Source organism: Dendroctonus ponderosae, unplaced genomic scaffold (genome assembly GCF_020466585.1).
Source record: "Dendroctonus ponderosae isolate FM_Combo_2020 unplaced genomic scaffold, Dpon_F_20191213v2 Dpon_F_20191213_4, whole genome shotgun sequence".
Classification (NCBI taxonomy): Eukaryota; Metazoa; Arthropoda; class Insecta; order Coleoptera; family Curculionidae; genus Dendroctonus; species Dendroctonus ponderosae.
The window spans coordinates 1362091-1388196 of NW_026018611.1; the positions used below are offsets into that span (position 1 = coordinate 1362091).

The 26106-nt window shown below is 47.0% G+C and overlaps 9 protein-coding genes across 12 annotated transcripts in view; 4 read left to right on the forward strand and 5 right to left on the reverse strand.

Moving 5' to 3' along the window:
* Positions 1–721: 721 nt before the first annotated feature.
* Positions 722–3833, forward strand: LOC109542970 (sex-lethal homolog). 3 transcript variants are annotated; one of them, XM_048665648.1, is made up of 6 exons: positions 722–949; positions 1206–1237; positions 2015–2328; positions 2388–2585; positions 2641–2807; positions 2859–3833. In XM_048665648.1, exons 2-6 carry the CDS (start codon positions 1208–1210, stop codon positions 2936–2938), a joined length of 789 nt encoding a protein of 262 aa, XP_048521605.1. In that variant the 5' UTR covers positions 722–949; positions 1206–1207; the 3' UTR covers positions 2939–3833. The 3 variants fall into 3 exon arrangements, with proteins under 3 accessions (XP_048521605.1, XP_019768001.2, XP_019768003.2); XM_019912442.2 differs by having other exon boundaries at positions 723–949; positions 3250–3833; XM_019912444.2 differs by lacking the exons at positions 722–949; positions 1206–1237 and adding an exon at positions 1660–1823 and having other exon boundaries at positions 3250–3833.
* On the reverse strand, positions 3825–9361 carry LOC109542967 (cyclin-L1). Its single transcript, XM_019912440.2, has 7 exons — positions 9032–9361; positions 8728–8912; positions 5426–5546; positions 5221–5327; positions 4997–5159; positions 4773–4936; positions 3825–4562 (listed from the first exon to the last, which is right to left on the reverse strand). The coding sequence occupies exons 1-7, from the start codon at positions 9251–9253 to the stop codon at positions 4007–4009; spliced, it is 1518 nt and encodes a 505-aa protein (XP_019767999.2). The 5' UTR covers positions 9254–9361; the 3' UTR covers positions 3825–4006.
* Positions 9362–9530: 169 nt separating this feature from the next.
* Positions 9531–11978, reverse strand: LOC109542969 (zinc finger protein 391). The gene is made up of 5 exons (XM_019912441.2): positions 11733–11978; positions 11292–11677; positions 11040–11243; positions 10723–10984; positions 9531–10667 (listed from the first exon to the last, which is right to left on the reverse strand). Exons 1-5 carry the CDS (start codon positions 11862–11864, stop codon positions 10353–10355), a joined length of 1299 nt encoding a protein of 432 aa, XP_019768000.2. The 5' UTR covers positions 11865–11978; the 3' UTR covers positions 9531–10352.
* Positions 11979–12207: 229 nt separating this feature from the next.
* LOC109542971 (transcription initiation factor TFIID subunit 7) lies at positions 12208–13231 on the forward strand. The gene is made up of 6 exons (XM_019912446.2): positions 12208–12368; positions 12417–12620; positions 12682–12885; positions 12939–12999; positions 13052–13098; positions 13149–13231. Exons 1-6 carry the CDS (start codon positions 12306–12308, stop codon positions 13158–13160), a joined length of 591 nt encoding a protein of 196 aa, XP_019768005.2. The 5' UTR covers positions 12208–12305; the 3' UTR covers positions 13161–13231.
* Positions 13178–17217, reverse strand: LOC109542966 (myb-binding protein 1A-like protein). The gene is made up of 5 exons (XM_019912439.2): positions 17006–17217; positions 16760–16948; positions 16520–16702; positions 15438–16356; positions 13178–15382 (listed from the first exon to the last, which is right to left on the reverse strand). Exons 1-5 carry the CDS (start codon positions 17171–17173, stop codon positions 13221–13223), a joined length of 3621 nt encoding a protein of 1206 aa, XP_019767998.2. The 5' UTR covers positions 17174–17217; the 3' UTR covers positions 13178–13220.
* A 71-nt stretch (positions 17218–17288) lies between these two features.
* Positions 17289–17893, forward strand: LOC109542962 (protein SREK1IP1). Its single transcript, XM_019912437.2, has one exon. The coding sequence runs from the start codon at positions 17385–17387 to the stop codon at positions 17826–17828; it is 444 nt and encodes a 147-aa protein (XP_019767996.2). The 5' UTR covers positions 17289–17384; the 3' UTR covers positions 17829–17893.
* LOC109542960 (tumor susceptibility gene 101 protein) lies at positions 17860–19686 on the reverse strand. The gene is made up of 8 exons (XM_019912435.2): positions 19542–19686; positions 19406–19490; positions 19121–19350; positions 18956–19067; positions 18679–18902; positions 18443–18619; positions 18247–18380; positions 17860–18187 (listed from the first exon to the last, which is right to left on the reverse strand). The coding sequence occupies exons 1-8, from the start codon at positions 19578–19580 to the stop codon at positions 18001–18003; spliced, it is 1188 nt and encodes a 395-aa protein (XP_019767994.1). The 5' UTR covers positions 19581–19686; the 3' UTR covers positions 17860–18000.
* Positions 19687–19747: 61 nt separating this feature from the next.
* On the forward strand, positions 19748–22655 carry LOC109542958 (rac GTPase-activating protein 1). 2 transcript variants are annotated; one of them, XM_019912432.2, is made up of 12 exons: positions 19748–19918; positions 20003–20241; positions 20299–20588; positions 20640–20957; positions 21009–21143; positions 21203–21381; positions 21434–21554; positions 21602–21748; positions 21806–22056; positions 22110–22242; positions 22296–22441; positions 22492–22655. In XM_019912432.2, the coding sequence occupies exons 2-12, from the start codon at positions 20112–20114 to the stop codon at positions 22544–22546; spliced, it is 1905 nt and encodes a 634-aa protein (XP_019767991.2). In that variant the 5' UTR covers positions 19748–19918; positions 20003–20111; the 3' UTR covers positions 22547–22655. The 2 variants fall into 2 exon arrangements, with proteins under 2 accessions (XP_019767991.2, XP_019767990.2); XM_019912431.2 differs by having other exon boundaries at positions 20042–20241.
* Positions 22656–23380: 725 nt separating this feature from the next.
* The window catches only part of LOC109542959 (glucose dehydrogenase [FAD, quinone]), a 17187-nt gene continuing 14461 nt past the window's right edge, over positions 23381–26106 (reverse strand). The window contains exons 5-9 of the mRNA XM_019912433.2: positions 24750–25032; positions 24540–24701; positions 24309–24484; positions 24049–24246; positions 23381–23993 (exon numbers count right to left, since the gene is read on the reverse strand). Of these exons, the coding sequence (XP_019767992.2) occupies positions 23717–23993; positions 24049–24246; positions 24309–24484; positions 24540–24701; positions 24750–25032 (1096 nt within the window). The 3' untranslated portion in view covers positions 23381–23716. The remainder of the gene's footprint in view (positions 23994–24048; positions 24247–24308; positions 24485–24539; positions 24702–24749; positions 25033–26106) is intronic.

Genomic DNA, 26106 nt, shown 5'->3' on the forward strand with positions numbered 1-26106 from the left:
AGCTGAATTTTGGCACACGACAACAACAAAGTGTTACGAATAGATGGACAAACTTTCAAGTCGCGGGCTCTTGTAGTTTTGAAGCGAGGAATTTTTGTTTGACTACGTCCAGTTTTCATCTTAAGCGCGCATGGGCCTAAGTTTTAACAGCCTCTGAAAAATCAACACTTAGTTACTTTTCGCTGAGCTTTTGTGGACAAAAAGAGTCATGCCTTCTTAACAGATGGACGAAATTTGAAGTCGCTGCCTGTACAGCGCTTGAAGGAACGAATTTTTTTGTGGGGCCCTTCATATTTCGCTTTTGTTGCTCTTAAGACCATCTTTGACAACTCCTGCACAATCAGCCTTTAATGCGATTTGGCTGAGCTTTCATACATAGAACGAACCAAGTGTTCGTAGTAGACGGAGAAACTTTCAATTTTTTGAAACTGCAAACTTTCAGTTTCAAGCTTCACCGCTTTTGAGGACAACTTTAGCAACCGCTCAAAAATCCCCCCTGGATCCAAGAGAGCTGAATTTTCGCCTAAGGACGGCCACGATTCCCTGGAGGAGCTGGAGCGTTTTAAACCTCTGCTTAATCATGTTTAATTAATAATATTAATTAATTATCAATCAACCGCCTAAAAGTCATTGGCTAAGGCTACTAGTCTCGTGTGTCGCGCCATCTATACGGGCCACCGTCAAGCGCCACCCGCCTGTACAGTCTCCTGCTAGTGTGGGCAAATTTCAATTTGTTTATGTTTATTTCTGTCACAATTTCGCGTAAATTTCGGTTTGTAAACAAAAAAGCCGGCATTTAAAGGCTAAAAATAGCGAAAACCACTGCGAGGCCCGCATCAAAACGCTTGCGTCTTTAACAGACGCTTGGACCTGCAAAGAGTTAATCAAATCACATTTTCCCAGTTAATAAAATCTAGACAACTGTCCACATCTAGCAGGAACTTCGCAGGTGAGCAGCCCTTATCCATAGCAATTCATATACAGGTGGGACATGAATCGTTTAGATAGTTCTCCGGTGAAACAATTGTCCTAACCTTAAAGGCCTCGCATCAGTGGTCCTTATGTAATGTAATATGCAAAGCCCCGACTGCCGAAAGCCCCTTTATGTCTTCGGCTATTGCATAGATTTTCGCGATTTGTTTGAGTGCATTTATCTGCTGGTCAGTTTTGCGGCCTTTTGTTATGATCCAACCTTTTGATTTCAGACATGTTTGGCACTAAGCTGGGAGCTTTTCCGGTAAGTCGCTACTTTTATTGCTTACAAGCGGCCGTTAGAACCTTTCTGCATCTGCTGCGTTTGGAATTTACGCGGTAGTTAGAGTGGAGGTGCATCTGACAGGGCCTGTCATTTGCAGGGTTCTAAACAAAGAAGCTTTAGGTTAGATTGAAGCCCTAGGGTTTCAAGGTCGTGCCCGAAGGGCTCGGCACAACTCTAATGAATTTGTTGTCGAGCACTTCGGGTGCGAGACTGATTGAATTTTCGAGTCCAAGCCAGCCCTTTGCCAATTTTATATGCAGCATATCACTGAACTTTTTTTTTTATAAAACAACGATAGAAAAATTGATTATTTTTCATTTCCGATCATGCTTGATTGGTTGCTGGAACCAGACCCATAGATGTCTCTATGTTTAAGACGGTTTAGACAGCGAATGCGCATGTCGCAACTGTCGAAATGACAGCAACTTCCAAGCGGTTGAGTAATTTTGAAAATTTTCGGTGTTTTGGGCAAAAGTGCGTAGCTTGCAGCTCTTGAGTCAGCTTCAGTCAGCAGCTCCAAGTGAACCTTGGTCGTTTCTCCCACTTTTTCCCGGGCCACCAACAGGTGATGTATCCCATTGAACACCCTAACCGAGTTCATTGAGGGTGCCAACCCCAACCCCTTGGGGTTGAGCGGGAAGAGTACAGGCATGTTGTGGCCTTGGCTGTTGTAGCACTTGGTATCATCCCCAGCCATGTGCCAGGTGAACAACGAGCCCACCATATCGCATGTCAAAGTTTCCCATCAATTTCCAGTTTGCGTCAAGCGGTCAGTTCAGTGAGGATATCGGGTTCCACGAGGACTGTCTGGACAGTATGGAGCAAAACAATGGGGCTGGGGACAGTTGCGCGGGCGCCCTGGACAGAAGCAAGCTGATCGTCAACTACATTCCGCAGTTCGCCACCGAGGAGGACCTGGCGGTGATCTTCGCCCCCTTGGGGAACATAGAGAACATCAAAATAATGCGCGACTTCAAAACCGGCTACAGCTACGGCTTCGGCTTCGTCAAGTACTTCAATGAGGAGGACGCCGCCAAGGCCATCAACCTCCTGAACGGTTTCAGTTTCAGGTAAAGTAGAACCTGCGCTGGGGAACGCCGGAACTAAACTGGGCGGGTTTTCCTCGTAGAAATAAGCGGCTTAAAGTGTCCTACTCCCGACCGCCGGGCACCGACATGAAAGACTCCAACTTGTACATCACCAACCTCCCGAAAGATGTCACCGAGCAGGACGTGGAGAATCTGTTCAAGCACTACGGCGAGATCGTGCAACGCACAGTGCTCAAAGACAAACACACCGGACTGCCCAGAGGCGTGGCCTTCGTGAGGTAAGCCCCACTCCCGAGCTCTGATCACTTTGGAGCTGAGCACTTGTTTCGAAAGGTTCTCCAAAGGCGAGGAGGCGCAAGCGGCCATCGCCCACCTGGACGGCAAAATGCTGGACAATGCCGTGCTGCCGCTGAGCGTCCGGGTGGCCGAGGACCACGGCAGGCAGAAGGCGCAGTATTTGGAGGCGTGGAACCCGCTGGGCGGCGGAATAGGTGCCAGGGGTAAGAGGAGGCGGCTTTAATTGTTTCCAACTCAATGTTTTGTTGTGTTAGCCTACGGTTGGCCAGGTTGTTCTCGTCAGGTAAGCCGCACAGGGCGTCCAACCGTGGGGCGCGATGGTTACTTTGACTAAAAGCTGGGATAAAAAATTGAATGCGTTGGTCTCAGGCACGTCCTGGACGGGTTTCGATCGATAAATTACTGGTACCTGTTTTGGGAGTGTTATTTCCATGCTCCGCCCAGCGGATGAGCGCTAATGGGCTCGAAACCCGTCCAATTTCTTGCTCGTTAATAATGTTAGCCATTGGCCAGCTTTTAATGCGGTCAAGTCGGGCCTGAGAGCTTCCCGTGGGCCCCATTCGGCCAATGTATATCTATAAAAATCCTGGAATTGCAGCAAATCGTTCGCCATCAGGCCGCTGACTAATGAGGCATTTTCCTTAGGCTACCCCGCACTAACAAGAACAAGTTTAATGCCGTTTAGAGACTTGACGGTACCGTCTCGACCGATCCTACCCAGTAGATTTACCCGATTTCCCACCTATAACAATCCCGGCGTGCGAAACTTGGGAGCGGGGGACACCTACTTCCAAAATCCATTTTTCTATTAGAAAAGCTGCGGTCGGTGTCCCTCTCGGAACGTTTTTTTCTGTTAGCAGTCCCATCGCGGCCAGAGCCTTCCGCGGTTTTTAGTTGTTCTTGCGTGAAGGATGGTTTCAGTTGCGCTCTGGCTGCCGATGGGAAGGCGCCCGTTGTTTGTTACCTGTTTGTCATTGAGAAAGACTGTTTTGTTGCGTGAACACTTTTTTACTTGTTTCTACCGGAAATATCCGCTGAGTACCTAATTTTTTATGATTACCCATCAAGGAAAAGTCGGCTGTTTCAATCGAGTGAGTCGATTTTTCCGCAGCTGTTGAGCACTTTTTATTATCGTTTTACTAATATATAACGAGTAACTGAATCTAGGTTGTTAATTTCATTTCCGAACTGCGATTTGTTGTTAGAATGTTAATAAACCGTTCAGTGTATAAGGAAAATATTTATTACTTACAGGTACTTTACACAAGTCGGGTTTCGCGCTGGCCTCGATGGACTGGTTCAATGGCTGGACAATGGCGCTCGAAAATATATACACAAAGTAAAATCCAAAATAACAAAAAAGTCCTGGTTATCTTAAACTATGTACCAAACCGGGCCGTTCCTAGCTTCTTCTTCTCTTGTCTTTCGACCTACTTTCGGATCTATCCCTGTGCTTTGCCTTCTTCGAGCGCTTCTCGGCTTTGGCCGAGTACCGTTCTTCTCTGGTCCCGTACTTCTCTTCTCGCTCCTTGTAGTTGTCCTCCCTCTCCCTGTACTTCTCATCTCGTTCGTACTTTTTCGAGTTTCTCTCCTTGCGCTCATCGTACCGCTCCCTGTCCTCTTTGTGCTTGCCGTCGCGATCATCCTTGTACTTCCGTTCTCGATCATACTTGTCCTCGTACCTATCAATGTAACGGTCGTTCTTGCCCTCCCGCTCGTTGCTGTGCGATCTGCTGCGCTTCCGATCTCTGGTTTTCCGCTGTTTATGCGGCGTGTTGCTTCTGCTGCGCGAGTAACTTTTCCGCTTGCGGTCTTTCTTGTGGTTCTTCGGGGAACGCGTCCGCGATCGGTGCTTCTTTGACAACTTTTTATGGTGTCTCCGGTCTGGTGAGCGGGTTTCGGACCGCGATCGCGATCTTTTATCGTTCACAGGGGGCGGCATATGACTACCCGAACGGCTGAAAATAAGCATCCAGGCTACAGTACATCTACAATTAACTTCCTGGGCGCAATTTTGCGGATATCGATCGTTAATTTTTCATCTACCAGTTGCGTCAACTGCACTGACCGAAAACTCTGCCATTTCCGCGGATAACGACTTTGCTAATTAACAAGCGCAGCCCTCAGAAAGACGCCCAGTCAGTCTGTTGAACTAAACTCGAACTCACCTGATAAATCCGCCCCAGGCGTTGTGGGCGGACGTTTTCTGGTGCTCCTGGCTGTTGTTGTTCGGCGAAACGGCCCCGCTAGCGCCTTTCGTTTTGGCCCGCAGATTGCTCTTGTACTTTTCGCACAACTTCTCCACTTGTTGCTCCAGGTCTTCAATGTTCGACTGCAAAACAGGCCCCGTTATCACTGGCTGTTCGCCCAAAAAAGGTTCAAAAATGCCCACCTTTGGCCGGTTGTACAGCTTGAGGATCCTGATGCAAATATCGCGGATCTCTGGCTCGGAGGCCCCAAATATTGTGTACCAGTGTGGGCTCTTTGGCAGCGGAATCTTCAGCTTCCGCGATGTGAGGTAAATGCAGGCGCAGGCCACAGTTTCCGGTTGATATCTGTGCAAAGAGCGGAGTTTAGTCGACAATCGATCACAGTGCCTATCTACAATTAAAATACCTCACAAAAACGTCGGTCCTAAGCGAGTCGTTCATGTAGTTCCAGGAATATTGCATCAGCTTTTGGTTGTTTTGGAACCCCAAAACCTGCAGGTACATCACAATAATCTAAAAATAAAGAGTTTCTGAGTGAAATTCCCCAAAAATGAACCACTCGGTTGAGCACACAGTGAGTTGATCATTGGCTGTAACAGAAATGGCTTTACCTTGTGGGGATGCTTAATGTGCACGCAAAATCCAAGTTCCTTCAACACTCTCCTCTCAGCTTTAATGACCATGTTTTTCAAATGGATATAATTCTCGTCCAAAACAACCGGGTGTATCGGGCTGTGGGAAAAGCAGGAAATGTTGACAATTGCATTACGAAACTGGCACCGCAGTAAATAATTATAGTCTAGACAAACGGTTATTCTTGCACCTACAGCTAACTTGAAGCACAACTTTTTAAGTGATGAAAAAGGACGCCCCACCCTAAAGTTCTACTTTTACCTGTACAACCGTTATTATCCCACTGTTCTCTTTCTCTTCCGGGCCCCCAAATCACTGAATGGAAGAGGGAGATCTAAAAAAATCTGTAACTATTAGTAGATAGATAATAAAATGGGGCTGTTTCAACAAATGTGATCAGAAGCACATCGAACTTGCTTTCTCTCTTCATGGCTTTGAAGAGTCCAGTTCTCTGTCCATTCTTTTCATCCAGTTTCGATGCTTGCGCAACAAAATCGACATATTTTGGAAACGATATTATGTAGTACTTTCTTATCGCGATCGATTTACAGATTGGAAGAGCAAATATCTACTTTCAACTTTCAGGGCTGGCGCAGTTTACCACACTGCAGGACGTAACAAACGTAAAAAATGACGAATTGCCGAAGAAAACACTGTTCTTCTCGGGCCAATGTTCCCCCCATATTTAGCCCTGATGGTGGCTTAAATGACCGAACCGTTGCCCCAACAAGCAGTGTTTTCTTCGGCAAATCGTTGCTCGAAAAACACTTCACTTTCCTAACACCTTGAACATGCCAGTATTACCAAACAAACGCAGTTTTCCAGCCAACCTGGATGGTGCTGTGCTTTAAATGCGGCCCTGCTGATTTCTGGCTCCTCAATTGCACTTAAAATGTACGTTTTATAGAGTCAAACCACAAGCCCAACTTTGCTTAAATTGGCATTTCGTAATGGTTTATTGCAGAAACCACAATGAGCAGACGCGTTTCTAAATTAAGCAAAATTCGGCATTTTTAAAGCAAAAATAGTTCAGGTAGTCAGAAAAAAACCCTGGCAGCTTCTAAATTATACAGGGTGGTCCAAATGCAACAGCGCATTGTGCGTTTGGAAACTGAAATAATAGCTGCTATTCCGAAGCTACTTGAGATCAACAACTGAACTTCTGTACACGTTTTGCCAATATGTGCAGCCCCATTATGCACGTTAATTCACATGCAGTGTAATGTAGATTTTGGGACTGAGTGGAAAAATTAGCTCGCAAAAATGTACTCTTAGTTTACTCAAAGGCCTCATTATGGCCAAATGCAAGCGTTTCTAGCAGCAAGGCATGCATTAAAAATCAATATCGAACTGAGTCGAATCGCTAGCAACGTCGCAAAGTGCAATTTTTCTCTGAAACCGGCGAAATTAGCAAATTTGTCTAAAAATCATGCCCAATGTAAATTTGCCTTCAGGTTGGCATTTTCCTCAGAAGCTGGGTAAAATAGTCACTCAGCCCGAAAACCTGCAACGCCAAGATAAAAAGCGACCTAAGTGGCAATAAATAGCGGGAAGATGCGTTCAAACGCTCAGTCGATCATTTCAAATAGCTCCTGAAAAATTGCCTAAGCGCTGGTTAATTTGCGTAGAATAAATCAGGGCGAGTCCAAAGCTGAAAATTACAATAATTAAAAAATGAACGTTCTTACTTTGCTCTTAAACGTTCATTCCTCATCCATTTGCCAGATATCTGCAACATCCGGACACGGTTTACAGTAAAGAATGCGCAATTAAACTGCTACTGAACACTTGCTGGAAAGTTTCAGGCAAACTAGCGTTAAAGCTTAGAATTACCCTGATTTCCTACTTTACAATTAGACCTTAGCATAAAACGATATTGCTGATTACTCAGTGAAAACCTGCAGGTCGAGGGGGTGCAGTTCAATATCCAGAGCCACTTACCTCCACTCTGAAACAAGCAACTTTGCAATTCCAATCTGTAAACATTAGAGCAGTAGGAAAACGCTCATCTAAAATAACATTGATTAATAAAAGGCTCAATAGGGCCGGCATCGATTGGCTAATTGAAGGATAATCGATCAATAACCGAATACAATACCTTGCGTGTCCAGGTCGGGGCAACCACAAAATGAAAAATCCAAAATATGTCGTTTCATTGCGTGCAGTTTATGCTCACCCAGACTGACATGGCTCTATTTTAGAGCCAAGATCCTCAGGTCTCTGGATTTGGTGTTATTTTTTGACACACCCAGTACAATTTTTGGGGAGCCTCTGTAATAACAATAAAACTTGAGTACCTTTTATTTGTGCATCGTACAAAACAAAACCGATTCAGGAAAACATGTTTTAATCAACATTGTAATTAGCTGCTAATTGTCTTACTCACTGAATCTACCCGGTCTTACTGTGCGGTACATGACAATACATGTCCCATGATTAGGGCGGCGGCGAGTTAAGCTTTAATTCAGAATCAAAGCTTAACTGCTACACCTCAATACCTATTGATTCACGTGTAAAGCTCAGTTTGTTAGTGAGTTTTCAGGTGGCTGATATGTTCCAAATATTGGGCCTAACTGAGTTCTTCAACTCACAGTTCAAGGAATTCAATTGAGTAAACCTTCACATATTTTGAGGGGATCAGTGGGCGAATGCCCAGGAGTTTGGGGGCAATTGGAACAGGTTTCAATTAAATCACACCCCCTTGGGCGAGAAACGCCCAACTTTTAGCCCAAAACTACATAATTCCAGGTAACCTCCGCAGAACACAGCATGCATTCACTCTACCGTACAAAGCATAACCGACGTCGATAGGAATTTGGTTCTGGCGTTGCGTTAGCATGTCGTTTCGTCGGCAAAATGATACCTTTCAAGATGCTAGCGAAACGTTAGGGCCAAATAAACATTTCAACGCAAAGTTGCGTAGCATCTGGTAAATCCCGAATGGAAAAGCAGGTTTATTTAAGGCATTCGTGCCTGTGAAACGTAAGAATCAAGCTCCTGCGTTAAAGGAGTGTTACCTGATTGTCAGAGCATCAGAGACATTATTAACAAATCTACAACCTCCACAAGAGAAAATCATCAAAACTAACACAGTGAACAGGTTCCTCTAGGAAACGGCCTGCACTGTAACGAGCCCATAAACCTCTCACCGCTCAAAAAAAGTTATGCTTCAAGATTAAACTATCTAGAGCCGCCATACCAGCAGCTGATGCATGAACATTTAACACTTAATTAGAAGAAAAAATCATAAAAAAATTAAGAACAAAAAGATGATACTTACTTTCCAGAGTTCACTTGTCGGATGTGAGTGAAGACGTTTACAACGTCGCGCACCCTTCGGGGGGCTTCCTCAATTTTGGAAGCCAAACACACACAAGCCATTGCGGTGTGCTCAACTGGGTGCCTCACGAGGCTTTTTGAGTAATAGAACCTTTGCAGCAGCACCTGCCCAGTGGCCATTGCGACCTAGAAGAAGGCGGCCAAAACCAGCGTTAATAACTGTTCGGGGGAAGGATTTTATAGGTTAAGAGATGCTGAAACGAGGCGCCGCGGTAAGCTTTGGGTTAATGGAAAAGTGAACCCACCTGAGGCAGTTTCAGCAAGATCCCAGCGGTTTGGATCTGTTCGCAACCGTGAATCCGTAAATCAGTTTCCGCGTCCATACTGAGCCCGTCATTCTGTGACGGGGTGTTTGCCAGCTTTTCCTCGGGCAACAATTGGTTCTTCAACGTTAACAACACTTTGCCATAAGGCTTTACATTGTTCTTCAGCGGAGTTGGCTCTTTTTTCTCCTCTTTGGTGCCCATTTTTCACACCAAAACAACAAATAAACCTCTCCGCTCCACAATCACCAAATCAACATCCACAGGACAAGATGGAGGCTTCCTGGATTGTCAGTGTCACCAACGGCTGCGATTAGACACCCGGTTTGGTGAAAATATCCCTAGGATGCAACAGAGACAGTGGGAGAGCGACAGAGACGGACAGCAGTGCCAGGGGAAAATGTGTCAATTTCAAAAACCAACTGATCGAAAGGCTTAATTTATTTAATTACCAAACACTTCATCGCATTTTTGTCTTTGATTAATTTTTTATTTAGAAACCAAAATTCACGAAAATTGATTAATACACATGTTTCTTAAAATACTCTTTCAAATTTATTAATAAATGCATTTTAATGTGTTAAAGTGTATTATACAAAAAATTTACAATAAAAAATTTCCGAAAATTAACCCGATTCTTGCACTTTGCGCAGTATTTCGTTAAATTGCACTTAACCTTAATATTTTAGAAACCAATATAATAACCGTCTCCTATGCAGGATCATCCAAACTGAATAAACTGAAATAACTGGCTAAATGACCATTTAAAGACACTGTTTGAAGAGCCGTTGTTTTCAACACCAAAAAATACCCTTATTCCACAGATCAAAGAGGATTTTACGATAAAAACCCATGCTGCCAGCTGCATGTTTCTTACTATCAGAGCCCGTTTTTCTCAAAAACGGTTGAATTTAGGCTTTTGATGAAAGGGGCGTTTTTATGTAGAAAAGAATGCCTTTTCAAATGGTGCCTTCAAAGTTCCACTTTTGCTAATGGGGTAGAAGTTAAAAGCAACTGAATCCCAACAACCCCAAAATATACGGAAAAACTGACCAAATGCTTGTAAACTAGCTGCAAGCAACGGCGAAATCTGTACAAAAAGCCACTAGTCGGTTCCAAAGTGTTCCCGAATGAACGCGCTTTTAAACTTTATCCCTCGAGATGCACTGGAAACCAAGGGTCTAGTGATTAAGCCTTTAGTCCTGATGTCTCAGCAACCAATCAACTTACTGTAGCTGGGTTTTTTTTCGACTTTCCGTGTCTTAGAACAATCAGCGCCAAGTCCTTTTCACCAATCAGCCATTTACCTTGCAAATTCCACGTTTGCCTCCGTTTTGCAAAACGCGTCCGGAGGCGCCAAAAAGTCGACTTTCTCGTTTTGCAGCTCCTCCAAGTTGTGCGTTTTCCGCAAGTGCTGCTTTACGTAGGATTTATCGTTGAACTTCTTGCCGCACATGGGACAGTCGTAGGGTTTCTCCCCTGAATGGGTGTACAAATGGCGGGTGAGCTTGTTCTTCGCGTAGTAGGACTTGGGGCAGATGTGGCAGATGTACTTTTTCTCCTTGAGCGGGATCTTGATCTGGCCGAGGCCGATTGAGTGGATTTTGGCCATGTGCACCTGCAAACGATAGCGGTGAAACCCCATTGGAAGAAACCCCCTTGGGGAAGCAAACCTTCAGCACTCTTTGGTCCTTATACTCCCTGGCACAGTAGGTGCACTTGTACTCCCTCACGTTGGAATGTGTCCTCATGTGCCTCTGGAGCACGCATTTATCGGTGAACTTGCGCTGGCACAAGTGGCACTCGAACTTTTTGTCGCCAGTGTGTCTCCTCATGTGGCTGTCGTAGTTCGACTTGATTGGGAACGGTTTGTTGCAGATCTCGCAGCAGTACTTCCAAGTGGTCGAGTCCGTGTGCACAACCAGCTTGTGTGATCTAAAAAAAACTGCCCAGTCACTCAACTTCTAAGCCAGTGTGCTGCAATTAGTACCTGATATCTTTGTGGGTGTTGAAACACTTGCCGCACTCATCACAGCGGTACTCGCGCTTATTCAAGTGCTGCTTCTCATGGATGTTCAGATCAGTTTTCGTAATGAAGCCCTTGCCGCAGTACGTGCACATATTCGACCTCACAGCGTCGTGGTACTTGACATGCTGAAGCAGGTTGGACGAGTTGCAAAACCTGCTGGGGCACCTGCAAACCAAAGCCGTTAAAACCGCCGGCACCGATCAGCAGGCTCACCTATCACAGATAAACGGCCTGACATCTAGCTTCTGCATGTCGTGATCGCTCACGCAATGATTCACCAGTTTTATGCTAGAATTGAAGACCTTGTCGCATTTCTCGCAGGAGAACTGCAACTTTTTCCGCTTCTTCTTCCTCTGCAGGCCATAGCTGATGGTCTCTGGCTGATCGTCCTGGTCGCTGTTAGATGCTGCGTAGTCCTCAACTTCACTAGCGTCAGCCTTCTCCACCTCCTGCTCCTCTTTAACTTCATCCTTCAACTGCTGCGGGTACTCGTTCCTCTGGCGCTCCTCCTCGGCCCTCAAACAGGCCTCCCTGAAACTGTAGGCCACCTCTAGCAGCTTGGCACACTCTTCACATATGAAGTAGGATATTGGCCATTCCTGCAATTAGAATACCATGCAAAGAATTGATTTGAAGCCTGAGACTAACACTTACAATTTCTGCTATGCAAAACTGCAGCTTGGTGTGCCAGGAGACTTTGTTCGCGTCCTTGCAGGAGAGTTTGCTCAGATTTAGGGCTGCGCCCAAACACACGCAGCAGGTGAAATTCGTGTCCGGTCGAGGCATTTTTCGGGCCGCTGGCCTCACATTAGGAAATCCTCAATTAATAAGATGATTGTTTTGAAAACGAACTTCAACTTTGCAGGTTAAGAACAGCAACCAGCAACTGTGAGGTTGGGTTGGGGGGTTTTCAGCCAAATTTCCTGGGAGTGACAGAGAGGGACTGAGTAACAAGGTATTCCGGTTTCAGCTTATTGTTCGAACCTTTGGAGATTAATTCGCTAGCTTCCATGCATAAAACTGCGAAAATTACCTGAAAGTTAAATGAATAAAAAAGGGCCAAACAGGGCAATTCATAGCAAGATTTAAAATTATTAATCTTACCCCAGGCCACTAATGACATATCAACGGCAACATTGCCCGAGACAGTCTGGCCGATCTGACAGTGAAACGTTACAAATTTAAACGCCTCTAATCTTCCCGAGGAAAACGCTGAAATTGTGGAAAATGCAAAGGAAGGGTAAACCCGATGTCGAGCTCGAAGAGCAATTCATCCTCAGACTGCCCCAGGTATGTAAAAGTACGGGCCTTCGGCTCCCCATCTAAGGCCCCTTACAGCGACAGGCAGACTCAATTCGGACCATTCTTCGCACCAAGCCGCAAAAGCTGAAAAACACCCTGAAAATTGACCTCAACATCGCCACAGGAGTGGGCGCAGTCATCGTAGGAAGAAAGCGACTGTCGGCTTATCTCATTAAACTGCCCACAATCGTGGAATCCTACAAGACAAACATCGTTGGCGACCGTTCCACTCTGTTCAAAGTAAACTGCAATATTCCACACAAAGCCAGCGATTAAAGTGGTTTTGGCGCTATCCTTGCAGACCGCCGACATTACAATGATTGTGCAATGCACTGAAGAGCCCCTGAATCAATTCACAGCAGAGTCTCCGCACGGGTACACGTTGCCACTGAAAAATGTAAGGAGGAGACGCTTCAGGAAGACCCTGGTGAATCCTGAAGTAGCTGAGGAGGCTGAAATGGTTAACAGGGAGTTGTATTACTTGCTCAGCACCGATCTGCAAGCGGTGAGTTCAACTCAGCTACACCCATTGGAAGGGTTTTGAACTAGTCCTTTCAGACTTCCACCAGATTTGAAGTCCAGTATGAGAACGGCCCGCCGCAAACGAGTTGCCAATTCGGTTAAAAGCTTCCGTAGTCCACTCCTCTAGTACTAATTAATTAACTTTCCAGAGAAGTTGCTGTTTGGACAAGTGTCGTCCAGCGATTCGGAGATCGATGTAAGTTTTCTGGTTTTCTTAAATTTGTTGGCAACCTGCGCGTTTTATAGGTGGAGGACTAGGATGGAGAAGACTCCTCAATTTTTTGTATTTTTATTAAGTAAAAACAGACTTCCTCTAAATTACTCACTAAGTTTGCGCTTCTTTTTGATCCTCTTTGGAGAGTCCCGGTTGCCGTTTACTGCTATGCTGTGCCGATTGCTTTTGCCGATTTTTTTAGGGCTCGGTGTGGTGGCCTCTTGGTCGCTCTCCTCAGCTTCCTGGGGCTCCACGTCCTTAACCTCCTCCTCCACTGAGTTGGCAAACTCCGCCGCGTGCTCCAACCCCTTGCTCAAGCTCTCCAACCTCAACTGCTTGGCCTCCTTCCTCAGCTTGAGAGTTTCGTTGCTTTTGCGCTTCCGCTTCTTCCTGCGCTCCTTTGGTTCCTCCTCTTGGTCGTCGCTATCATTTTTCTCCTCAATGAGGGCGGGCAGCTTGGTGACGTGCGGCTTCATGGGCACCACGTTGGAGATATTGAGCAGTTTGCACAGCTTCTTGAAAGCCAACTTGGCGTCACTGGAAAACGACTTGTAACTTCGGTACTCAGTTACTTGATGGGCGATTTCCGGCCAAGAAACCTCACTCAGCTCCAGAGGGCTTTGCTTCATGGCGGCGAGTAGATGGAACAAATTACAGATGAACCGCTCCTTAACGTTGCGGTTTTCCGGGTTCTCGCACAGGCCCTGGAAGTACTCCACTATGCTGGAGGAGAAGTGCTGATGCGCCTCGGCCATTTTGCGCTCCACTTTGGCCTGGAACTGGCTGAAGAACCGCTGGTTGGAGTAGAAGAGCTTCAACAGCTCGGCCACTTGGTTCTTTTGGTACTGTCTGACGTCCGCGCTGAATAAGAGCTCCTGCAAGATGATGGCGAGGCCAATGTTTCCCTCCCAGCATTGTTGCAGGATGTTCTTGAAGAGCACGTAGGGGGTGAGGCAGTCGCGTCTGGTGAGGAAGCTTTGCAGCTCCCCACTGACCACTTCCAGAATCGCCGCCCTGAGGCGTTTCGCCCCTTTGCAGGCAGCACCCAGAATTTGCGAGCACTTGATAACGAAAATGCAACACTGCGAAATTTGCTCCCCCATTTCCTGCACAATGAGCGCGTTTTTGCTGCCCTTGTCCAACAGGCTTTTGAAGAGGTCCGCCAGGATGGTGTGATCAACGCCCTCAATGTTGTCGAACTTTTTGAGGCCCAGCAGCTTCTTGAGCACGCTGCGCAGCCGGTCGTTTAGCGGCTTCTGGTGCTCGTCGCGTATGCTGAACTCCACCGACTGCAACAGCGGCAGCATGATCTCCAAGGTGAGCAGCATGGAGGGGCTGGAGTTCAGGTATATTTCTATCAGATCCAGCACTCGAATGCGGAAATGCGTGAGCGTTTCCTGATCTTTGCTCTGCTTTTTCCTTCGGCCGCGGTTTGGGCGGAATTCCCGGAAAGCTTCGCCTAGCGCCTGGTCCAAGCGCTCCCCTTCAGTGTCGCTCATGTCGTCCAAGTCTACACTTTCGTTGTCGTCGTTGGTCAGCACTTGATGCAGCGCCATTCGCAGTCGGTCCGTTGCAGACTCCGGTTCCCCGTCTTCTTCCGATTCGCTCTCGGGCTCAGAATTTGAGTCGTTTGACTGTTCATCTACCTCGTCCTCCTCATCCTCAGCCTCCTCCGCTTCGGACTCTTCAGAGTCGCTGTCCACGGTTTTTGACAGGGGGTTTTCGTCGTTGGTCGGGTCCAAAACGCTGACGATTTGGTGAATGGTGGTGGAGTTCATATAGGTGCACAAATGAGGGAATACGCTGCTGATGATGCTCCGGAGTAGGTGGGAGTTGTGCGAGAGCAGGTTTAGGAAGAGATCGACGACGACTTCCGTCCAATAAGGGTCGTCTTCCGACTCGGCGGCAGGTTGCGCCTTTTTATCCTTCTTCACCCTGTCGTAGCAACTAAACAGCTCTTTGAGCGAGTCGCTGGCCAGTTGAACATCGTTGAACAGTTGCAGCCCCATGTGCAGGAACAGCGTCAAAAAGACGGCCTTGATGCCGCCCTTTTTCTGCCTGTTCTCGATCTTCTCCACCTTTTTCATGGTTGTTTGCCACAGCTGGAATGTTTCCGAAGATATGGGGTTTCTCAACTCGGTTTCCAGGTTTTCCTCGTTGATTTTCGCGCTCAAATGCTGGGCCAGCTTCAGCAGGATCGACTGAAGCTCCTCTAGCTTGGACAGCTTCAGGTCCAAGGCCCCGTAGAAGGCGGCTTTAAGGGACTCTGCAATTAAAGGGCGTTGAAAACTTTTGCATTTGACTGAAGCCACCACACTTACCGGCTAGTTCGCGTCCAACATTCATGCCGTTGGTTCCCTTCAGCAAGGAAATCTCCAGTAGGAAAGTGAGCTGTTCTACCTTCCAGTCGCTCTCGAGCTTCATGGTGGGCAAGTTGAGCAGCTTGATGAGCAAGTGGGCGCTGTACAGCCGGTCGTTGTTCAGCCACGTTTCACTTTCATTCTCAGAGTTGATGCTCTCGGTCCCATCCACCACTCCCTTGTAGACGGCTGCCAGCTCTTTAACTCCCTCCGCGTCCAGACTCTGCGTGATTTGCTGGACCACTTTGCTTTTCGTCACTTTTTCAAACACAAACGTGCCCGGGTTAAACAGGAACTTCCTGATTACGGCTATTTTCAGGGCAGAAGTAGCGTGCTTTTCCTGGAATGCTTCAATAAGCGTCTGGAACATTTTCTGGACAGCTTCCCGATACTCGTTGTCTTTCTGGTTGCCCTTGAAGGTCCGGAAGTAGCCCAGGAGTTGCCGAATGAGGTTGTCCGTAAATAAATCGGCGGTGTGGTTGAGCAACTGCGGCTGGCGCAGCGTGATGGTCATTATTTTGATAAACACCAGCAGTCGGTTGCGGTTGGGCGTTTTGAGGTGTTTGTCCAATTCGTCGAAAAAACTGCTGGTTACATCAGGAGTGAGAAGCTTCACTACCGCTTCAAATGCTGGATGCTTCAAAGAGGTCACTCGCGGAATGGTCATGAGGATCTTGCATAAGGGCTCCAAACTGTCCGGGCAAATTATTTCGCGGGTGCCTAAACCCTCGGCTATATGCTTCTTGGAGAACAGTGCCGGATTTAACAGTTTGAGGCTCAAGACCAAGTAGAGTGAGTCCAGGGTCTGTTCTGCCCAGGGCTTGAGCCCTTCCTCCCGTAATCTGTTCGAGAAAACTGCGTCGCCCCTGATAGCAGGGTCCTGGAAAAGTCGCAATTCTTCAAGTTAATTAAGTTTTTGCAGTTTTAAGCATACACTGATTTAGAATAATCGTTTCTCCAGAGTTGCTCTCTTAAAACCGAAATATTTAGGAGTCAAAATTGGTTGAAGAGTTGTTCAGGTAAAATTGCAGCGGTTGACTTACCGCGGCAACAAGATCGACGATAAAGCTGTACGCAAACAGCCCCAAATACACGCGCTCTTTGGCGGCTGTAAGCACAAGGTTCAGCAGATCCTCTTTTTGTTTGGAGCTGGCTCTCTTCCATAGATCAGTGCGGGCTGCCGCCCCAAAGGCCAGAATCTGCCCCGACCTTATATCCGCATTTTCCTTTAAACCCACATAGATTAGACCAGCTGAATAGCCTTAAAATGCCATCAAGCTTACCGCATCGCTATTTTTCCTTGAGGTGTGCAGCTCGGTCTCCACCAGATCTAATATATCGCTGGGATTGATGTCCTGCCTCAAGTTCAACAAGGCCACCAACGTGCTGTAATATCCAGCTCTAGCTACGAAGGTTGGGGACCCCAGCCCCCTAACCAGCCTCGCAAGTGCGTATTTCAGCTCAGCTTGGCCCTGAATTAGTACAATCGGTTAAATTGCCGCATGTTGGAACTGCATAGATAACCTTACCTCGGAGTTTTTCGCAGTTTTCACCAAGTAATTGAGTAGAGAGGAGCCGGCTTTCACTCGAACATTCTCGTGGGGGTTGATTAACTTGCGGAAAATGTCCAGGATAGTTCTTTCAACCTTTTTTACTGTATTTTCCCCATTTTCCTCCTTAACCTCGGTCTCCTCCATGTCTGCAATGTGCCACAGAAAAACTTATTTAAATTGTTGGTTAAGGTCATAGAGTAAGTAAAATTTTACTTTCTCTATGGTTAACGTCACAGATTACCAAACTATTCTCGAACAAACTAACCTCACAACTCCGCTTGTCATAAATGTTTACATATCAACAGTAGATTGAAATTGGATCTTTACATAGTGTAGCAAAGGGGATTTTGGGGCCATGAACAACGAGTACGCATCCCGACTCCTTCCCCCTGCCAAGGAAACCACACGGGCAGCATGCAAGAAATGTGGCTACGCCGGCCATTTGACCTATCAGTGTCGGAACTTCTTGAAAGTGGACCCCAACAAGGAAATAGTGCTGGATGTGAGCAGCACTAGCAGTGACTCCGAACTGGATTATGTGACTCCTCTAACTCAGCTCCGTAAAGAGGAACTGGGCGACAAGTTGAAGAAGAAAAAGCGCAAGAAATCCTCTAAGAAGCATAAAAAAGACCACTCGACTGATAATGACGATTCGGACTCAGATACTGATGAACCTAGACGGAAAAGGAAACATTCAAGGGAGAGAAGTGGCCACCAGGACGAAGCAAAGAAAAACAAGAAAAAGCATAAGAAGCACAAGAAGGCAAAAAGTTCCAAGTCTCGAGACAGCAGCGATTAAGTCACGTAAGAAAAGCAATTAAACATGTTGCGGCTATAAAAGAAAATATATTTTCGTCCAAGCTACTTTAAAACTTTAAATAAGGATATAGTAAAATACTCTATAACTGCTTATCTCTAGATAGTAACGAATAATCAGGCTCTGTTACCTATTTTGTTTCAATTGCAATAATTCAAATAACCAACCCGGCTTTCTGTCTGCATTTCTGCATGAGAGCGCGCAGCATAAACTGTTTTCTCGACAGCGCTCTGACCTGCCTCAAGAACACATCCAGGTCGACCACTCCACACCTCAAAGCCTCCCCCATGTAGTAAATGGCGTCTTCGTGTGCTGCTTCTTCCGCAAAGGCATTGAGCAACCTATGGCGGAAAGTGAACTCGCTCATTGAACCTCCAGGATGAATTAATTAACTAGTTACTGTTTGTATAAGGGGGCCGTGGTTGTTACTGCATCATCCACGTCAATGGCTTCTTGAGTTCCAATCTTTTCAATGGCCACGTTCAGCTCCTGCTCCTTGTCTTTCAGTAGAGTCACGTTTTTCTGCAGGTCATTCTAAACACCGCTCAATTATTAGCCTCTACTTTAGCGTTATTCTCTGCCTGGTCCAAACCCACCTGTTCCTTCTCCAGCCTGCTCAACATGGCGTCCAGCTTGGCCTTGCCTTGCTTCAGTTCTTCCTGGGTCCTTTTGAGCGTCTGCAATTCGGCCTGATTTTGGAAATACTGCTCCTTCATCCGCCTCAGCAGTTTCTCCTCAATGGCCGTCAGCAGCGACTCACGAATGTGCTCGTCCTGAAAACAGCTCTGCGCTTAAGGGCTGATGTTCCATGGGGCGCTTAACAGTTGCATACCTTAATTGTCCCACTGCTGATGGGAACATCAGCCGCCCCAAAGTTCCCTGGCTTGGGAAACCCTTGAAACGGACTGTTGGGGTAAGGAGGGAAACTGGGGAAGGCATTATTAGTGGTCGGCGGGTAAAAAGGAAAGCCCGGCTTGTTGTAGGCGCCAGGCATGGGGTAAGGGGTGCTGGACGGGTAGGGCGGCCCCCCATAACTCGTCGGTGTCGGCAGGAAAGCTTATTAAAAACCAATTGTACTTTGAGCTTCCGCAGGAGGCATGCTAACTTACAGTCATGTGGATAAGGCAGACTGTTGCTTTCCTTTGGCCTGGCAAACACAGGGGGTTGATCCCCAAAGGTCACAATCATCACCTGGATCAGGCCGATCAGGTCAGAAGCACTCTGAAAAAACCTTAATCAGTTCCACCGCCCAACATCCAAAGGGCGACACTTACAGGAACCCAGTCATGCAAATAGGGCAGATAAATCTTTCCATTCTGGTCCACGAACATCGACACTTTAACCGCCATGTCTGGAGTGGGTTTCACATAGCAAATGGGCGCGTTCTTCGGGTGCGTGTCAATTAACCAAATGCAAATGGGAATGTTGTACGTCGACCCTTTGTAAGTGACTGGAATTGTTCCTGATAAATTAACCAAGTCCATGGTGGTGCCGTCCACAAAAGCTGCAACAAAGAGGCAATTAGGACAGCAGCAAATCACCCCTAGCCAGGCTGTTACTGTAGGAGTCCTGCTGCGGCTGTAGCCCTTGGTAGTGGTTCACTGCATTGTTGATGTCCCTGAAAGTGGAGTCCGGGTTCTGGTACTGCAAAAACAGACAATTTAAGCCGCCCGTTGCACAAGCGTCCAGTACTACCTTCGCTAGCCATTGCCGCAACTTTGCAGGGTCGATCATTTTCGGGAAAATGGGGCGCAAAACACTCGGCAGAGATTTGGGGCTTTTACAAACTTGTCACTGTCAGAATCAGATGGGGCGTTTGAAAACAATGAGCCATTGCGATGTTGCCGCTGACTGTTATTTTGACTAGACATGTTTGGAATTTGGGCACTTGATTGATGTGATGTTGGTTTGTTTGCAGGCGCCGACAACCTGGCTACAAGATCTCTGACAGATGTCAAACGTTAACCATACGCGTTTAAACTAACCGTCGATTTTAGTTGCTAACGGTTTCAGTGCAATTTTAAACACTTTGTGGGTGTTTTTTTGGGATTATCCAATCAGGGGCCCAACAGGTAAGTTGAGTTCCTTTACAGTCACCCCTTTATAAGGGACTAACGGCCAAGTGGTTGCTGTTGTAGAATAATGCATATTCCTAGGGAAGCTTCTGTTGTTTTTAACCCTTGTTTTTGGCTCAGACTGAGTCGATAACACCAATCTGTACAAAGCAAGTTGCTAGTCCATGCTAGTTGCACTTGAGGATACACGATGGATACCCCATTCAAAACTCCCCAATCTCGGATTCTAAAGCGGTCCAACGAAGCCATCTACACTCCCAGAGCCCTGTCGGAACGCTCGGATTCAGATGAAAGCATCAGCTCCAAGAGTTCCAAGTGCGGTGAGTAAACTCGCGGCCTCCAAGCAGGCAGACGCCATAAACGCCTCTTGTGCTTAGGCTCCCTGTCTGACCTGACTGTGGTGGCCCTATACGACGACCTGATGCGGCTCATGAGCAATAAAAGGGACAAAAGGACCGAAAGGTCATTTGAGGCGTTCGCCCAAGAGTCGCAGCTGCTCTTGGAACGCTACTGCGAGCTGTTCCAGGAGTGCCAAAGGCTGCAGGCCCTGGTCAACCTAAAGGTGGACGAGTGCAGCGAGTCGGAGCACCGGATGAACAATGCACGCCTCCTGCTCGACGAGGAAAAGAAGAAAACCCGGCGAGTGCTCCACGAGAATCGGCGCTTGGTAAGTCGTGATGTGGACACTTCCAGCTGAGATTACCGATGGTTCTTTCAGCAAGAGCAACTTGATCAGGTGAAGGAGCTGTTGTTGAAGGACAATATGAAGATCAACGAAGAAGCCAAGCAAAAGTTATTGTTTTTGGACAATCACAACGGATGTGAGCGCAACCTGAGGAACCTCAGCCGCATCAACGAAGTGAACTCCACGGGTTCAATGCTATCAGAATTCAGCTTTTCGCAGTCTGAGAATGGGTTGGACACCTCGGAACACCCTTGCAACAATAATGAGAGGGTTTGGAAGAGGCGAAGCGGCGCTGCTGGCGAAACGGACCCCCCCGTGAAGAAGCGAAAGTCCGGCCACAAAGCCGTTGAGGTAGTAGTGGTTTAGGGGCTGTTTCTTCAATGTCTTATGCACATTTTTCAGATTGGTGTCGCTGATACGGTCCGAACCACCACAACAGTAACCGTCAACAAAAAGGGCCCCATCACAGCCACTTCCGTGATTGAATCAATCCCCTACACAAACGGCACTGACTCCGAAAAGCCAACTCCGTCCAGTGTAAGCGCGACTATTTCTTAATGCAACTGCATTGCACCTTTTTGATGTGACTTTAATAGGATGATGGGATCGGGTCGACTGCCCCCAGCATGCCGCCCGCGCATATGGTGTTTGAATCCTGGGCCAAAAACTCGAGCCCCGCCTGCAACCAGCCTAGAGCTCCAAAGCGTCAGCATTCGCTGCAGCAGAAGACGCTAATTGGGGGCGATGTGTGCGCTTGTTGTCAGAAGAAACTCCGGTAGGTTTTTGCCTGGTTGGGCCCGAATTTTGTTTATCACTGAGCTTTGTAGGTTTGGAAAAACGGCGCTGAAATGTAAGGAATGCCGGTCGCTGTGCCATACTGAGTGCGCGGACTTGCTGCCCCTACCCTGTGTCCCTTTGGTGGACACTCCCAATCACAAAAACCTTTTGGTAAGTTTTCCCCCCGTTCTCTGTGGTGGTTCTGACGATTGTTCCAGAAGGTGATCAGCAATTACGCGCCCTCGCAGTCCCCCATGGTGCCCGCCCTCATTGTGCACTGCACCAACGAGATCGAGCTGAGAGGCTTGAAAGAGTTGGGACTCTACCGGATATCGGCCTCTGAGAAGGAAGTGCGCTCTTTAAAGGTAGCTAGAGAGTTAGAGCCCTTAATCGACCGCCTTCTCAATCGAACACCCCTATAGGAAAAGTTCCTGAAGGGACGCGGCTACCCATCAATTGTCCAAACAGATATTCATGTGCTTTGCGGATGCGTCAAGGACTTTCTGCGTATGCTCACGGAGCCACTAGTGACTTATGGGCGTTGGAAGGACTTTGTCCATGCAGTTGAAGCCAAGGATCAGCAGGACGTCGTCCCAGCTTTAATTCAGTGCGTTTCTGAGCTGCCGCAGCCCAACCGCGACACTCTAGCATACATGATGTTGCACTTGCAAAAGTGAGTAGCAGGCCCGATTGGCCCTGGAAGTTGTTTATGGGGAATTGTTGCAGGGTGGCCCAGGCGCCCGAATGCAAGATGCCCATCGAGAATTTGGCCAAAGTGTTCGGCCCCACCATCGTGGGGTATTCGTCGGACAACCCCAGCACCGAGACTCTGATCTCAGAGACAATGAAGCAGATCAAGGTGCGTTTTCCGCATCGCTCTAAGGCATTTTCCACTGTGTGTTTCTGGCATAGGTGTTGGATTGCTTGATCCGGCTGCCTGGCGATTATTGGGCGCGCTTTGTCGATGTGGCCCCTGAGCCGCCAACCAGCGGCCTCATACAGACCCCCAGCACCGATTCGCTTTTCCTCGCCAGACTATTCACACCGAATGGTGCCAGGTAAGTTCTTAGCGAAACTGGAATATTCCCGGTTAATTGCTTCATTTTAGATCCACAGCGAAAAAGCAGCGATATTTCCATACACCACCCGCGTACAAGCTATAGGAAATAATCTAAGCTCGCCTTTTAACCCATTTTTTTAATTTTATACTCTGTACCGGTTTATTGATCTGTTTTTGCCTACTTCGCGAAATATATTTTCGATTTTCAATAATGAGATGTAGTCGTGAATGACGTCATATCCTCTAATGGGTCGCCCTTTTTGATTGTGAACTTGCTGCGCCGTCTGTTTTGTTTTCGCCCCCTATTGGAATTTTGGCAAAGGTGATTGGAACGTAGTGCTCGAATGGTTCAAGTGCTGTACAGTGCCAGGAAAAGCAGCGAAAATGGGGAAATTATGCTGGAAAATGCGTCGCTTGGTGTCAGGGATACGCTCTGGCTATGGAGAACTGCGGTAAGCTAAGATTTTCTGTTAGTTTATGAAATTTGTCTTGCGGACAAGGATCTAGAAGGTAGCAGTTCTTATTCGAAACGTTTGTACCAAAAACTGCCTAAATGGTGCCGTAAGTCACTCACGGCTCGAAACGCATGTTTCTGAGGGGTTTTGGTAATTTTTGCAAGGTTTTTGAAAAATTTTGACAACTCCGTCGTCCATCTTGGACGCGGCAATATCTCCGTTAGTTCAAAAGTTCAGACGCCCACTGGTGGCAAAAATTATAATTACAAGGTAAGTAGTAATTTGACACTAGTTTTGTTTGTTGACATTGGTGTCACATTGGTGTTTACATTTGATTATGATTTGTTTTGTTCTAATCAACTTTATCCTTCCTTTATCCGCCACTAACATCTATACTGTGAGTATGTGCAATAAAGCAACATTCTTCCTAAATCGGGCATTATTCAGATGCGCTCTGGACTCGCGCAATAACACCAGAGAAGGCCACACGACGGTTTGCATTTATTCTTATTAGTAACGTCCGTACATTTAATATAAACAGTTTAACATTTTAAACAATCGATGATTTACGTGCTTTCTGGCTATACCCGATAGGAGTTTGGTCCTGACGTAAGTAGCTAGCAAGTTGCGCATGAACACACCTCTGAAGACGCTAACCAAGCGAGCTAGAGAAACATCAGCAGCAAACTCCTATTGACGACGGCCTGCCACCGGAAACTAATCAAACGTTCGGATAGAGACTGATACTTTCACAGATACCGACTAGAACTATATACATAAGTACTTAACTAAGCAAAAGGTGTAGTGATGAATTGGGCCTACTTGCGTCGCACCCTGTTCAAGTAGTGCTCCTTGATGAAGCGCGCCCCCCGTTCAGCCACCATGACAATGGAGGCCTGCGGATTGGCTGAGGGCAACGTGGGGAACACGGACGCGTCAATAACTCGCAAACTGTCCACTCCGTAGAGCTGCAGCTGCTGATTTACGCAGGATTCTGGATCGCTGCGTCTGCCCATCTTGCAGGAACTTCCCTGGTGGTTCTCGTGGCCCGTCTTCACTTTAATGGCGCACTCCCAAAAGTCGTCCGAGTCCCACCTGGTTGAAGCACGAGGAAGTGATCGACCATGAGTAACTATCAATAGATACTCACTCGTGTTGCTCGCTGCAAGATCCATACGAGTCCTTTTCCAAGCGCATGTCGTACTTTTCCCTCAAAATCGGGGAATTGATCAGTCGCTGCGCGATCCGAATGCCCGCCCTCAGACCAATCACATCCTCCTCAGCTGTGAGGTAGTTGGCGACGATTTTTGGGGGCGCAAACGGGTCTTTGGAGTGGAGCCCCAGGTAGCTAACCGCCCATACAAAGAATTAGCCTTTCTCTAGTAGAGGGCGCACTAGGGGCTAACTCACCCCTTGCTTTTGCTGTGCAAATAGGTGGGGTAAATCGAGACATGCGTTGTCTGGTTGTCGTCAGTCAGCTCGTCACTTAGTCCGCTTTTTGCGCACTTGGGGCCCAAGCCGAAAAAGTAAAACTGGATGTCTGGATCGTCGGGCGTTGCCTGCTCCGAGTGGACCCTCGCCGTTACCTGCAGACAAACAGGAGTCTCAACTAGGCCTGGATTGTGATGGAATGAACCTCACCTGGGCAAGCCCAGTGGAGCTCATGGGCCCTGATTGGTTCCGGACGTACTCAGAAACCGTCTCCATGTTCAGTGAGTTGAGGCTGGCCTGGTTGATTGAGGCGACCAGTTCGAAGGACACGTGATTCTGCAGGCCCTTTCCCACAGCCGGCAAGTCGTGCACCTGATTGAGAACGAAGTTAGACAAATTAGAAAAATCAGAACTTCTTACCTGTTCAATCCCCACAGCGTCCAGAGTCTCCTTATCCCCAATACCAGACAACAGGAGGAGCTGGGGAGTTTGCACAGCCCCAGCCGATAGGATGATTTCCTTGGAGGCTCGAACGGTAAACATCTGGCCCTTGTAGGCGAATTCAACTGCAGACGCTCGTTTGCTAGCGCCTTGTGCATGCAGCAGGATTTTCGTCGCTGTTGAGTTCAGCATGATGTGCAGGTTGGGGTTGGAGCGGTGCGGGCGCAGGAAGGCTTTTGCCAGGCTCAACCGCATGCCTTTCCTAAGGGATTCCATTTGATTAATGGAAATGTGCAGGTTTTTCAAGTGTCTGGGTGCTTTTCTGGGTTTCTTGGTTCAAGTGTCTTCTATTAGCTGATTTTTAAGGGGTTGTTTGTGGCAGACTGGAAGTTTCGAGTTTTTCACGCGGTGGGAGCACGTGAGTGAAAACCGTAATTTTTGGTTCACCAAGTTGCCAAAAATCGGGAGTTGGTGCCAGTTGAGCGAAATTTTCAGAATTTGCAGTTTAAACTGTTATCTCGAGTTGGTAACACTTTGAAGTTTTCATTTGCAGTCGGTGGGAAGATACAAATTTTTTAACCTGCGAAGGCATTTGATTTCGAATGTTCAATTTTAGTGCAAGATTCACCAAGTGGGTAAAACTCCGGAGTAGGTGGAATTTAAGCGAAACTTTCAGCATTTGCGGCTTCAAGTGTTCTCTCGAGGTAGTGAAAGTTTCAAGTTTCCACTTCAGCTAGATTGAAAGTTACGCATTTTGTAAGCTGCGAGGGTATTTGAGTGAAAACGTTAATTTTCGGTTCAAAATTCAAAAAGCCGCCAAAAATCGGAAGTTAGTGGAATTTTAGCGAAATTTTCAGCATTTGAAGACTGGAGCGTTCTTTAGAGGTGGCGAAAGTTACAAGTTTCCAGGTGAAGTTGGTTGGAAGTTACGAATTTTTTTACGCGGCGAGAGCACTTTATTAGAAATGTTCAATTTTAGTCCATTATTCACCAAGTCGGTAAAAATCCGGCGTAGATGGAATTTAAGTGAAACTTTCGACGTTTGCAGCTTGAAGTGTTCTTTCGAGCTAGTAAAAGTTTGAAGTTTCCACTTGCAGTTGGAGGAAAGTTACGAATTTTTTAAGCTGGGAGGGTATTTGCGTGAAAACGTTAATTTTCGGTTCAAAATTCAAAAAGTCGCCAAAAATCGGAAGTTAGCGGAATTTTAGCGAAATTTTCAGCGTTTGAAGACTGGAGCGTTCTTTAGAGGTGGCGAAAGTTACAAGTTTTCAGGTGAAGTTGGTTGGAAGTTACGAATTTTTTTACGCGGCGAGGGCACTTTAGTAGAAATGTTCAA

What these genes read in the sequence shown, in the direction of transcription:
- LOC109542970 (XM_019912442.2), top strand. Translation starts at nt 1,208, where the DNA reads ATGTTTGGCACTAAGCTGGGAGCTTTTCCG. An exon ending in AGAGGCGTGGCCTTCGTGAG is followed by an intron (nt 2,586 to 2,640) that starts GTAAGCCCCACT and finishes TTGTTTCGAAAG; the next exon opens with GTTCTCCAAAGGCGAGGAGG. An exon ending in CGGCGGAATAGGTGCCAGGG is followed by an intron (nt 2,808 to 3,249) that starts GTAAGAGGAGGC and finishes CATTTTCCTTAG; the next exon opens with GCTACCCCGCACTAACAAGA.
- LOC109542967 (XM_019912440.2), bottom strand. Translation starts at nt 9,253, where the DNA reads ATGGGCACCAAAGAGGAGAAAAAAGAGCCAACTCCGCTGAAGAACAAT. An exon ending in ACATTAAGCATCCCCACAAG is followed by an intron (nt 5,328 to 5,425) that starts GTAAAGCCATTT and finishes CTTTATTTTTAG; the next exon opens with ATTATTGTGATGTACCTGCA. An exon ending in GCCTGGGGCGGATTTATCAG is followed by an intron (nt 4,563 to 4,772) that starts GTGAGTTCGAGT and finishes GCTTATTTTCAG; the next exon opens with CCGTTCGGGTAGTCATATGC.
- LOC109542969 (XM_019912441.2), bottom strand. Translation starts at nt 11,864, where the DNA reads ATGCCTCGACCGGACACGAATTTCACCTGCTGCGTGTGTTTGGGCGCA. An exon ending in AACACCCACAAAGATATCAG is followed by an intron (nt 10,985 to 11,039) that starts GTACTAATTGCA and finishes AGTTTTTTTTAG; the next exon opens with ATCACACAAGCTGGTTGTGC. An exon ending in AGGACCAAAGAGTGCTGAAG is followed by an intron (nt 10,668 to 10,722) that starts GTTTGCTTCCCC and finishes TATCGTTTGCAG; the next exon opens with GTGCACATGGCCAAAATCCA.
- LOC109542971 (XM_019912446.2), top strand. Translation starts at nt 12,306, where the DNA reads ATGCAAAGGAAGGGTAAACCCGATGTCGAGCTCGAAGAGCAATTCATC. An exon ending in TCATCCTCAGACTGCCCCAG is followed by an intron (nt 12,369 to 12,416) that starts GTATGTAAAAGT and finishes GGCCCCTTACAG; the next exon opens with CGACAGGCAGACTCAATTCG. An exon ending in TCAGCACCGATCTGCAAGCG is followed by an intron (nt 12,886 to 12,938) that starts GTGAGTTCAACT and finishes TAGTCCTTTCAG; the next exon opens with ACTTCCACCAGATTTGAAGT.
- LOC109542966 (XM_019912439.2), bottom strand. Translation starts at nt 17,173, where the DNA reads ATGGAGGAGACCGAGGTTAAGGAGGAAAATGGGGAAAATACAGTAAAA. An exon ending in AAACTGCGAAAAACTCCGAG is followed by an intron (nt 16,949 to 17,005) that starts GTAAGGTTATCT and finishes GTACTAATTCAG; the next exon opens with GGCCAAGCTGAGCTGAAATA. An exon ending in TCGTCGATCTTGTTGCCGCG is followed by an intron (nt 16,357 to 16,519) that starts GTAAGTCAACCG and finishes CGACTTTTCCAG; the next exon opens with GACCCTGCTATCAGGGGCGA.
- LOC109542962 (XM_019912437.2), top strand. Translation starts at nt 17,385, where the DNA reads ATGAACAACGAGTACGCATCCCGACTCCTTCCCCCTGCCAAGGAAACC.
- LOC109542960 (XM_019912435.2), bottom strand. Translation starts at nt 19,580, where the DNA reads ATGATCGACCCTGCAAAGTTGCGGCAATGGCTAGCGAAG. An exon ending in ATTTGCATGACTGGGTTCCT is followed by an intron (nt 19,068 to 19,120) that starts GTAAGTGTCGCC and finishes AGGTTTTTTCAG; the next exon opens with AGTGCTTCTGACCTGATCGG. An exon ending in TCAGCAGTGGGACAATTAAG is followed by an intron (nt 18,620 to 18,678) that starts GTATGCAACTGT and finishes AGCTGTTTTCAG; the next exon opens with GACGAGCACATTCGTGAGTC.
- LOC109542958 (XM_019912432.2), top strand. Translation starts at nt 20,112, where the DNA reads ATGGATACCCCATTCAAAACTCCCCAATCTCGGATTCTAAAGCGGTCC. An exon ending in CTCCAAGAGTTCCAAGTGCG is followed by an intron (nt 20,242 to 20,298) that starts GTGAGTAAACTC and finishes TCTTGTGCTTAG; the next exon opens with GCTCCCTGTCTGACCTGACT. An exon ending in CCAATCACAAAAACCTTTTG is followed by an intron (nt 21,555 to 21,601) that starts GTAAGTTTTCCC and finishes CGATTGTTCCAG; the next exon opens with AAGGTGATCAGCAATTACGC.